Source organism: Myotis davidii, unplaced genomic scaffold (genome assembly GCF_000327345.1).
Source record: "Myotis davidii unplaced genomic scaffold, ASM32734v1 scaffold356, whole genome shotgun sequence".
Taxonomy (NCBI): Eukaryota; Metazoa; Chordata; class Mammalia; order Chiroptera; family Vespertilionidae; genus Myotis; species Myotis davidii.
In genome coordinates, this window is record NW_006288188.1 from 1,161,100 (window position 1) to 1,173,127 (window position 12,028).

The 12,028-nt window shown below is 40.7% G+C and overlaps 1 protein-coding gene across 3 annotated transcripts in view; it reads right to left on the reverse strand.

Annotated features, from left to right (window-relative positions):
- AFF1 (AF4/FMR2 family member 1) overlaps positions 1-12,028 on the reverse strand; it is a 198,343-nt gene that overhangs the window by 45,625 nt on the left and 140,690 nt on the right. Inside the window, exons 1-4 of one of the 3 annotated variants that reach the window (XM_015561532.1) lie at positions 7,584-7,696; positions 6,453-6,497; positions 2,730-2,816; positions 1,740-1,776 (exon numbers count right to left, since the gene is read on the reverse strand). In XM_015561532.1, the coding sequence (XP_015417018.1) occupies positions 1,740-1,776; positions 2,730-2,813 (121 nt within the window). In that variant the 5' untranslated portion in view covers positions 2,814-2,816; positions 6,453-6,497; positions 7,584-7,696. Of the gene's footprint in view, positions 1-1,739; positions 1,777-2,729; positions 2,817-6,452; positions 6,498-7,583; positions 7,697-12,028 lie in introns of those variants that run through there. The other 2 variants (XM_015561531.1, XM_015561530.1) reach the window with 2 other exon arrangements.

Below are 12,028 nucleotides of genomic sequence, written 5' to 3' on the forward strand. Positions count from 1 at the left end.
TAGGGTCCAACCAGGCCCCACATAGACCACATCCTCCCAAAGGTAAACTAGGTTCCACAGAACATCCACAGACAAGTGGTGGCAACAAGTAAGACCCCAAGGTAACTCCTGAAGGGTGAGCCAAGCCCTACCGGAGACCTGCCGGACTGAAAACTTCTCATCAGAGAAACAAAGAATGGGCCCGCATGAGTCCACAGGCCGAGAGGACACCCGTACCTGGACAACGAAGCACTTACCAGTTCATCTTCAACTCTATTGCTAAAAGGGGAAATCCATTTAAAGGATGAGTAGGCCTTTCTAAACCAGGAGCTAGCCATCAAGCTGTGAGTAACCCAGTAGGAGGCACAGAATCTGCATGGCTGGCAGCCCAGCAAGTACGGGTACAGGAGCCCTGGCAACCCTGTCCGCAGCTGAGCGGGCGGCCACCTGCAGTCCCGCGCCACTCCACCAGCTAGCTATCTCTGCCGCAGCTGCCAAGATGCTGAGAAAAAAGATTTCCCAATCCCCAAGCAGCCATCGATTTCTGTCCATTTTACTTTGCTACTTTATAGAACACTGTGGCAAGATGGTGAGTTTTTTGCAAGACCTTATTCAGTATCTCTAGTGCAGGGGACAGCAAACTTTTTCTGTAAAGGTCAGACGTATATTTTACACTTTGCATGCTACACCTTGTGGCTTAATAATAAGCAGGCACGGCTGTGTCCTAATAAAACTTTCTGTACAAAAACTAGCTGCAGAACAGGTTGGGTTTGTAGGCTGTAGTTTTCCCAGCCCTGCTCTAGAGGAAGGAAGCTCTGTTTCTTGCTTTTCTCACCTTTTTACTTTCCTCACATCCAATTTAAATGGTAGAATAACCAAGAGGGGAAAATGCAAGTGATGAAAAGAATGAGGTGGAAAAGATGAAGGAAGAGTCACCTCCACGGAACATCTACCTCAGAGCTCCCTCTCCTGACACACAACCTACTGTGGTCCCCATTCTTTGAAGACTAAAACTTTAGAACTTGGGCACCTACTACACAGCATGAATGAACTAAATGATTGCAAATACCCTAGTCAATTTTGTAAGGTATGAAATGCCTTGCATGTATTTGGGACAAAAAGAATTTATCAAAATTACTGATGAAGAGAAGAGATGGATAAAGTTAGCTTTTTTCCATTTCTCCCTAAATTTTCAAGTATTTACAATCCATAAAAGGGGTTAAAAAATTAAGTATATGGCAAATACATATAGAGGAGCTAAAGAAACTGTGTGCTGTATTCTTTATAACAATTTATTACTTTTGTATAAATATAAGAATCACACAAAATATCCCAACCTGGTCTTATACAGGGGTGAGCAAAACTAGGGTTACAGTTGTTTGCATGGAAAGACATGCAGATTATGAATCTTACAATAGCTTTATCAAATCAAAAGAGTATCACTCACAACTATAAACCTGTATTTGCCCACCCTTGTATACAATTCTTGCATTATAATGCTTGAGAATCTTATTCAAGATATTGATCAGGTGCCACGTAAAACCAAATTATATCTGTTAAGGACTTTACTAAAACAGCTCCATGAACTCTTTGCAACAATCTGAAATTCCACCTAAAGAGCAGCTTTATATTGGTCTTGCGTTCCCATTCTTTCAACACAGGAAGCCCTCATTAATGTTTTTTCCTTCCTTTAATATCAAAACAGTAAGAACCAAGCTTTGTTCTCCAGTGAAATAATCAGTTCCACATATTTTACTTACTTTGGTTTTGGGCTGCAGATCTGATGTGTTGAGAATCCTATAAAGAAAAAGAAAAATCTCCAGTTAAGGTTTATAAAATTAAGGTTGCATCATGGCTAAATCTATTAACTACTGATAAGTCTAATTTTTATACAAAATAGGTTTTATTGCTTCTCTTCTTTACTAGAATTTATTTTTCCTTTAGTATTGAGCAAAGATTTTTAAAAAACCCCACCAAAATGTATATAATATTTTACTTTAAACATGAATCATCTTTTTAAAAAACTATCATTAGAAAATATGTCAAGTATCAAATGTGGCAAATACTAATTTGAGAAGACATAACATCTTTTGAAAACAATACCATGGAAAGGAATGGATATAATATATTAACAAAGTGCATGCATATATCAGGTTAGACAGAACACAGACCTGAAGATATTTCTACATTCTGAAGGCTATCCTAAAGTACAACCCCCCCAAAGAAAAATGGTACTATTTTAATTTTATTTCACTGTTCATAAATACTGCAACAGAAACATATGTCAGCTGTTGATTTGCTTGTTCTGAAACTAGCACAAGTGTAGCAGATTATGTTAAACTTTAAGAAAAGTTAAGAAATGTGAGTAGTGTAAGATGCATGTATGTATGTATGTGTGTAAATGTATATATCTCCATTCTAAACTAGGAACCAGACAACCCACCTCACTTACTGCCTGTGCCTCTGTTTTCCCATCTCTAGGTAATGACCCTCAAATGAGAGGATTTACTGGAAAGCACTGAATGCTTTCATAAGCTACAAAACCCTATACAATTACTATTATAAAAAATTACTGACATACTTTGGATAAGAAAGTGTTTGAATACATTATGAAGCACTTTAGAAGTCAAATTAATTGTAATTTTAACATAATTGCCAAAGAGTTCAACAAGCAGCAGTTGACTAATCTGGCTCACAGCAATCCTCAGACGGCACTATGGGTGCAGTGCCCGCGGCACTGAGGGCGTTACCTTGGTGGGAAAGGGGAATTTGGAGGGCTCAGCTGTACTGGGCGTATGTATTGCTGTCAGAGGAGGTGGCCACGAATGGGTCATTTCCTGAAAAGAGATTTGGGGAGGGAAGAAAAAGCCAATTATAAATAGAACACACTGCTACTGAAGTTAATTTTTTAAACAATGCAGGGTGGATTGATGGTAAATGAAAAAGTCAAACTAAAGGTTATTTCATTTCCTTTTTAAAAATCTCCTACTTAATGGGCTATGTTCAAAAGCTGAAGATCTCCAACTTACAAAACTGAAGAGAGAAAAAATCAGTATGAAGGAGAAAAACAAGAGCATAGAACAGCAATGGTCTTAACACTCTGAATACGGTTACGCTTTGTACACACGGGTGTAGGTGTTACCAGAGCTCATGTAACTGTGAAAGCGGAGCCTGCTCAACGCTCTCTTTCTCCCTCAGCTTCTTTATTGCATTTCCTGGAATTATTTACGTTCAAAGGAAGAAGAATTTTCCTGTTTGACTTAAGCAAACAAGTAATTTAGGTCACTTGTTCCTCTTGGGAGAGTTTTAATGGATTTGACCCTTCCCTGATATACACTATTAGTACATAAGAACAGTGTGGAGGAGAGAGCCTTAAAAAATTACCTCCCTTTCCATGAACAGAAGTTTAATTTCTATTTACTCTTCATAGAGGCAAGGTTTCTAAATCTTACAAATGAATACATTTACCTCGACATGAATTCTTTTTTCTAAGCACATTCATGAATTATATCTTACTCTTCTAAAAACAGTGTCAGATTAAAGGTGTCCAATCATAAATATGTACATGCACACGCACACACACTTTATTAGAGCCAAAGTGGCTGGGGGATCACTAACTGCAACCTTCTCTTTACCAATGAGAAAACGGAGCTCCCAAATGACTGAAAGGAAGCCAGTGGCTGACAGCACAGGGTATGGGCCTCTTGCTTTCCCCGTCTAAAAGAAAAAAACCAATTCCCACATTTTGGGGCAAGAGCAGAGTGGACTTTTTGAACACTGTTGACAATCCAACATGGAGTCACTGTCAGCCATGCCAGTTATGACAAGTGCTATGTCGACTGAGGTGATCCGGGGAACAGGGACAGCCAAAACCACAAGTCTGGACACTGGGATAAGGCCTTCATATGAACATTGATATGGAGTGGGGCCTCTGCCCATTGAGGCTGTAAGAACTCAGAGCTCTGACCTCCAGGCGCTTGATGTACCAGTCAGGCCCGGAGCCCTGCCGGACTCCCACTCCATCTGACAGGTGCACCCCTGTGGCTGCCTGTTTTGAGACCTACATGCACCTCTCCACTGCAGACACCGTCAGTGAGAGGGACTTTGCACTGGATGCTGGCTCTGCTCACTTCTACCTGCTTGTAACTGCTGGCTTATTGGGGAGGTCTCCCTAATAAACTTGGCTTTGTGGAAAAACACAAGCATGTTTGAGTGACTCCTTTAGAGGATGCTCCTTTGCTCATGTCATCATGTGTGTCAGACCTGCTTGGCAAACTGGCTTACGGAGTGACAGGCAACCCCTCTACCAACAAGCTGGCCACCCCAGACCAGGCTGTAATACCTCCTCTTTTGCATTAACACATTGTGTGCTGTAACACTTCATTCTTTTCGAAGTGCTGACCAAACTCTCTGACCACAGAATCGCCCACTGATTCTCACCACAGCTGAACATGGTGCTCTAATACAGCTATGGCCAACCAGTGGTCCATGAGGTCCGAGAGGTTGGCAACCGCTGCTCTAGTAGGTTATTTCCAATCCCAAACTTGGTTCGCATCTCCTCTGGCCTGTCCCACCAGCCTCTCTCTGGGTCACTACAGCCCCAGAATTGACAGAAATGGCCTGGCACAGTAAAAAGCAGCGTAATTGATGTTGACTTACCCTCAACAGCCAGGTGAGCCTGCATTCTTGGAGCTCTCTGAGCCTCAGATGTCAATAACAGGTAGACTAAAACCACTTATTTTTCAAAGTGTTATGGGTAACTTATGTAAAATGCTTGGATACATAGTGCATAGAAAGCACTTAAAAAATTAAAAGCATTACAACTTTTAATTAATAGTCTAGCTTTTGAAGAACTTCACCAAAATACTGCACCAAAGAGAACTCCTTACTGTTTTATTTTACTATACTTTAAGCTACGGGACCATTATAATGCTACAATGTAAAATATAATAATTAATTGAGAAGTTGAAAGTACCATCCTTGTTTTCCATGAATCTCTTTAGAATTCCAAGAATTTCTTTAGAATTTATTTAAAATTCCAATTTCTTTAGAATTCCAATCTATGATGGTTAATCACCAATTATTCCCAGAAAACATCCATTGTACTGTCACTGCCTAAGGCTGCCCTGGCTACTGAATTAGGCAGTTGGAATGTGTGGTTTGCAGAAAGAATGTATGCACTGCCCTGAATGCCTAGCTCGGGAGAGGGACTTAGGCCTTAAGAGAACTGGGGCCATGAGAGGAAGCTGCCCAGATTCACAAGGTCACAAATTTGCCCCAGCCTTAGCAATGATGTATCACATCAGTGGGGGTAAAATACTTGGCACTGTTTCACTCCTGGCCTTCTGGGCGACACCGCTGCCTTCTCCGCTCTACACACCACCTCCCTCATTTTGCTCTTGACACACTATTTCTTCCTGTTCTGTAACATACTAACCTGTTCCCATCTCAAGGTTTTTGCACTCTTCCCTTTGCCTAGTTATCTGTTCATTTGCCTGCTACAGGACTAATACCACTTATCACTACCTAGAATTTTATTATATATTCATCTTCTCCACTATGACCTCCATGAGACCAAGGACTTTTATTCCTATGGCATCCCCAATGCCTAAAAAGTATTTGAAGATTAACAGACATTTGCTGAGCAAATGAACGAACGAACAAATAGTGTTACCACTCACTGTGCCAATGTCAATGGAATGCTGCACTAACATAAGTACTACAAGTACTGCATTATTCCCCCAAGAGGCTATGCAAACCTGAGCTATTTCCATTCACCCACTAAGGCACATTGCACATGGACCCTTGTACACGACCAGTTCCTGGTTTCTAGCAGAGTCTGTCTGCTATGTTCTTACCCCACAACCCGAAACTAAATTCTAGAAAGAAATGTGAAAGAAACGTGAACACATGGAGAATGGATTCAATGGTGTATTTGTAGAAGCAGCACAAATGTTCATGGCACACTCGATAAGAGCAAAGAATAAACCTTCCTCCAAGGTCTAAAGATTCTATTTACTTTCTGTTTTTCTTTTTCCCCCTTTAAAAACTGTATATTTGTATCTCACTGAAAATACAAATATGAGGTGTCACCTGTGAACCACCAAGAGGTGTAGACCAAACAGCTGGTGGCTCCCTGACTGCATCCATGCAGGGAGTTCCCCCAAAAGTGGGCAACTCTCCTGGGTGCTCATGGACAACAAGCAAAACTGGAGAGAGAGGTCTCAAAACTCTGGTCCACAAGCCTTGCAGTTTGAAGACTTCATTTTTATTAATAAAATCTGCCAGAGAGTTCAATAATGTTCCTAGCATCCCTCTGTTACTGCTCTGGTTAATTTTGCTTTTGGAGATGTTTGGGGTTGGAGGTGGGGCTGTTTAAAGGGGTTTGGAATGGCAACTTTTCACAAAGTCATTGGATATTGCCTGCCTACCTAAATATTTCCTCAAGTGAGAAACAGTAACAATGAACTCACCTTCAGAATCTCTTCAACACAATGGACTTCATTGGAGTAGGTCTGCTGAAAGTGAATGGGAAAAAGAAAAAGTTAGTACACACAAACAACAAACACAACTGGAGTATTAGGTGCAGGTATTAATACAGCAACTCTCTCTTAAGTAGGATCACCTCAGGTCTACCTTTAACTAGGGAAATATTAGGAACTACACATTCTGGATGAAATAAGACAAAAAAGATTAACCTGACTTAATCATGGGGTACTAATTATGGCCTCCAGGTCAAAACTTTTCAATGGAAAATATATAAAGAAAATTAGTATATTCTTAAATCTAGGGGAATAACGTATATAAACAAAAGTAGAGGCAGAAAGAGATAAAAGCAGTGTCAGTTTGCTCCTTCATAGCAATATCTGTCTAGTGAGCCAAGCTATATTAACAGGAAGATGTAGATGATCCCACATTAGTATACGCCCACACAGTCAGGAGGCCAACCTCTAATTAAGGTTAGATTTTTTGGCAATATTTTAACCTGCCAAAAATTCATTTTAAAGCTAAATGTCTCACCCTAGCTGGTTTGGCTCAGTGGATAGAGCGTCAGCCTGTGGACCAAAGGATCCCAGGTTCTATTCCAGTCAAGGGCACATGCCCAGGTTGTGGGCTCAATCCCCAGTGGGGGGCATGCATCAGACAGTTATTCTCTCTCATCATTGACGTTTCTATCTCTCTCTCCCTCTCCCTTCCTCTCTGATATCAATAAAAAAATTTTTTTTAAAAAAAGCTAAATGTCGCCAAAACCGGTTTGGCTAAGTGGATAGAGCGTCGGCCTGTGGACTGAAAGGTCCCAGGTTCGATTCCAGTCAAGGGCATGTACCTGGGTTGCGGGCACATCCCCAGTGGGAGATGTGCAGGAGGCAGCTGATCGATGTTTCATCATTGATGTTTCTCTCTATCTCTCTCTCTTCCTCTCTGTGAAAAATCAATAAAATATATATTTTTTTAAAAAGCTAACTGTCTCTAGCCCTACTTCAAGTCAGCATTTTGACTTTTTACATGCATGTTATATACACATATACACACAAATATGTATGTACGTACAAACACACACACATAGTATTTTCCCAGAGAAAGACCTTAAGGAGAGAGATTACCTAGTGTCTTGGAGAAAAGATCCACTACTTATACCTCTTCTTTATTCCCAGCTAAACAAACGGTGGCTGCTGGTGGTAGTACCACCACACAGACAGTGTCTAGGAAATATCATTTTACAGTCTTTATATTTTTAAGTGCAGAGAAAATGGAAAAGTTAAATACATATTAAAAAAAAAAAACACCAAACCAAACCTTTCCTTAACCAGAGACATGAAACAAAACCCATGACTTCATGGTTTTCAAAGGAACAGTAACTTCTGATGTGTGTCAATTCCTGAGCCAAGTGCCCTGGGCAAGTTCCATACAACACAGCCCCCTCCCCCCCCCCTTGCTGTCACTGTGTGCAGAAAGTGCTGGTCTGCTAGGCAATTGGGTGCAGTATCTGACTCACAGCTAGAGGAGACAGAAAAGAGCTCTTTTCCTGGCTCTTGTTCCTAATTTGAGTGCAATTTAATACAGTACTGGCTGCTAGTGCCTGAATTAGAGTTTTATAAACCCGTTTCCCTCATTCCAGTTTATTCTAAGGAAGAAAGAAAGAGAGAAAAAGAAAAGAACACACAACATTCATAGTGTTCTGGAATTGAATCTAATGGGTATGTCAAAATTCAAATGTGATCTGACCTGCCTGGGTTAGATTTTAAAGCATGTATATTATTATATGGAATGGGTTTCATTGGAATGTTGTCAGTTGTTAGTTTTGAGGTAGGGTCTGGAAATTAGAATATGACCAAAAAATCATGGATATCCTTTTTATCTGCTTGTCCCACCTGACCTGACTTCAGACATTATTGCATGTCAACAACTAGACCTGCTCACCCACTGTTTTCAAAACCATTAAGGGAAGGCTAAAAACTGTAACAAGCATTAGCAACCAAACATTTTAGCAAAACAAGTGCTCTTTTGACCTAAAGGTCAAATGTAACTATATTCTATGGTCTCAATTCTTCACATGCACCATTAGGAAAACTAATAATTCGAAGTTGAAGGTGAATTAATAGAACAGAGCATATGACTGCACTGACTAGTCCCCTCATCCTACCTGTTGCTGGAATAAGAAGGGGAATCTAATTAAAATATGCAGCAATCAAGGTTGCAGGCCCAATCCCCCGTCAGGGCACATACAAGAACCAACCAATGAATGCAAAATTAGTGGAATAACAAATCTCTCTCTCTCTCAAATCAATTTTTAAAAATTAATTTTTGAAAACTCTGGCAATCAATGAAAAAGTCAAGCATGTTGGAATTAGGGCAAAAAGATTTGCTTGTTGCTTCCAACAGAATGAAGTAAAAAAGCTACAACTTCAGGACATTACAAAACTTTCTAATCTTCATAATTACTCCAGTGGTCAACACATAGCCAAGATGTTTCATATCATTAAAAGATTCGCTTTTTGCCTAAATTTTTCTTACATGAGATGAACCAAAACTGAAGAAATTTTTCTATGGCTTAGTGTTTATTAGTATCAAAATATATTGCTCAACAGTCACCAGGTAACCCATTAAAAATTCTAAATAAGTTCTTAGGTTCAAGCATTAATTGGTTAATTTACTGTAAACATTCCTATGAGGTCCATTATGGAAGTGGGAGTGTTTCAAAAGGGTTTGGGGATGCCATTTCAAGTACCTGAGATTATATCATATTTACAGGTCTCTAAGCAGTACAGTTTATAATGGCAAATAACCGGAAATGATCAATAACCAACAAAAGGAGTCCAGCTAAAGACCTTTATATTACACCCAGCAGCATGCTGTGCAGACTTCAAATAATAATGTCAATATGTATGTTTGCATAGGACAATGCTAAAATATGTATTTAACTTTTTCTTTAAAAAATTCATACTTAGGAGAAAAATTAAAAAATAGTAAAACGAATTTCCACAAACCCTTCACTTGAATTCCCCAAATGTTGGCATTCTACCATGTTTGCTTTATAGTTTTCTTTACCGGCCCCATATACACTGAACCGTTTGAAGTAAGTTAGAGAATTAGAGGTAATGCCCCTGTACAAGACACATTTTAAAACTGCACTTAAAAGAGGGGAGGTAAGAAGTAGGAGCTCATTTTATGTTCCATCTACCTGAGACTCATAGTTCCACTCCTCCCCCAATCAATTCAGAGGATGAAACTAGAATATAGGTATTTCAGATGTGTTTGCAGAGAAAGATCTGGAAGGATAGGCTGCCTTGTTTGATCAAGTACACCTTGGCACCTCCAAGTCTGCCACTGGGAGGAGACGTTCCAAAAAGGGAGGGGTGGATCAACACACCGCTGTGGCCTAATCCCTTTGTAAAATCCACTGCCCGCCGCAGGCTCTCCAGCTCAGTGCTGCCACTCCCACTCAGGCTCCCCCTTTACCACTGAGGCCGAAGAGTAAAGAGTCAGTCTCCTTGAAGCACAGCTGAGTTTAGGCTCAAGATCTTCAGGTGAAATGTCCTCAAAGAATAAGAGATGATAAAAAGCAGCAATAAAAACCTATGCTACTTGCATAGATCAGAAGGCTCTAGTTTGCAGGGCACTTACAACTTCAAATGCCACTGTTGTCTCCCACCCTCAGTGTCTAGGTTCCTAAAGGAGATAGTGCTCCCCTCCTGGGGTCCTGTGTGTAGATCTCACTTCCTTATGGCTACACAATGTCATTCCAAGAGGAGTGAGGAATCAGACCAAGGCCAGCATTGCTGCCTTTTCGGGTCTGAAGTTTCTGTACTAAGTGAGGTCTCCTCACTTCCCCAATAGGGTATGGACTTAACACAAGAACCATAATTCTATTCAATTTTTTAAAATAATAGCAATGGCCCTGGCTAGGTACCTCAATTGGTTAGAGTGTTGTCCTGATACACCAGGTTGTGGGTTTGATCCCTGATCAAGGCACATATAAAAATCAACCTATGAATGCCTAAATAAGTGGATTGAACACATATTGTACTTGATATTGCATTCAACTCTTTCCATACTATTATTTCCTCCATTTGGTATCATCTATTGTAAGGTGCAGCTTCACTAGCTTGGCAGGGGGAGAAAGCTACTGCAGCGAAGTCACCCATCACTCTATATACATCCCTCAAGTACAGAAACTCCAGACCTGAAAAGGCAGCAATGCCGGCCTTGGTCTGATTCCTCACGCCTCTAGGAATGACACTGTGTAATCATAGGAAAGTGCACTGATACCAAAATAAGATATGTTAGTAAATGTCTTCTAAGCGTGACATGGTTTGTTTTAACAAGCTAAAAAGAGCCGGATGGAAGAAACAGACCTCACCAATGAGACCAGGAGGCTCTCGCAATTCTGTGCTTTAAGTCTCTCAAGTTTCAACAGAGCAGCACTTTTATAACAATGCGATTCTCAAAAAGGCTTAGTTATCACTAACCAGGAACTGCAGGGAGCACAAAGGCAGCACAGTGAGGAAGGAAGCCAGCAGATCTTGGATTCTAGTTCTGGCTCTGCAATCCTGGATAAGATTCAACTTGTTTGGGACTACTTCCTCATGGCGATGAAGGCACATTACCAGTCCACATGGCTTCACAGGGCTGGTATGAAGGTCAAGCATGACACTTGAGTCTTCCCTGAGTCCCTCCCTCCTGAAACCACATGTGCTCCCACAGCTGCACACACTTTCCTGTCAATGCACCCTGTGTTTTATCTCTGTGCTTCCAGATTGCAAGTTCTGTAGAAGCAGGGAACCGTTCCGCCTTGTTGAATCGCCCAGTGCACGCTGCTTGCTGGTATGTGTTCAGTCTCAGAACTCAGAATACGAAAATAAGTTTCTAATTCCAATTTTTAGAGCTTCAAAGACTTACTAAACACTGTTGCTTGTCTGAATTATAAGTCTACATCTTAATTAACAAACCACATGGAAATAAGCATACTAGGGAGAGAGAGGAAATTGTTTTTGTTTTCTCCTTAAAAACATTAAAATACTCTTAGAAACTATTTTCACCTATCAGATTGGCAAAACAAAAAACTAACGACTGACAATACTATGTCTATGAGAGAGATGAAGGGAAACAGGCATTGGACACTGGGGTTGGTGGGAGGGTCAAGTGCCACAACTTCTGAAGAGAGCAATTTGGCAACAGTCACCAAATTCTAATTTCTCATACTCTGACCCAGCAATCTCACTTCTAACACCAACTCCTACATATACAAAAAGACTTGTGCACAAGTTGTTCACTTCAGCCTTGTTTGCAAATAGGAAGATACTGGAAACTATCTAAATGCCCATCTAGCCCAAGCTGGTTTGGCTCAGTGGATAGAACGTCAGCCTGTGGACTGAAGAGTCCCAGGTTCGATTCCGATCAAGGGCACATGCCCGGGGGGTTCGGGGCTCAATCCCCAGTAAGGGGTGTGCAGGAGGTAGCCAAGCAATGATTCTCTCTCATCGTTGGTGTTTCTATCTCTCCCTCTCCCTTCCTCTCTGAAATAAAAAAAGAAAGAAAGAAACTATTG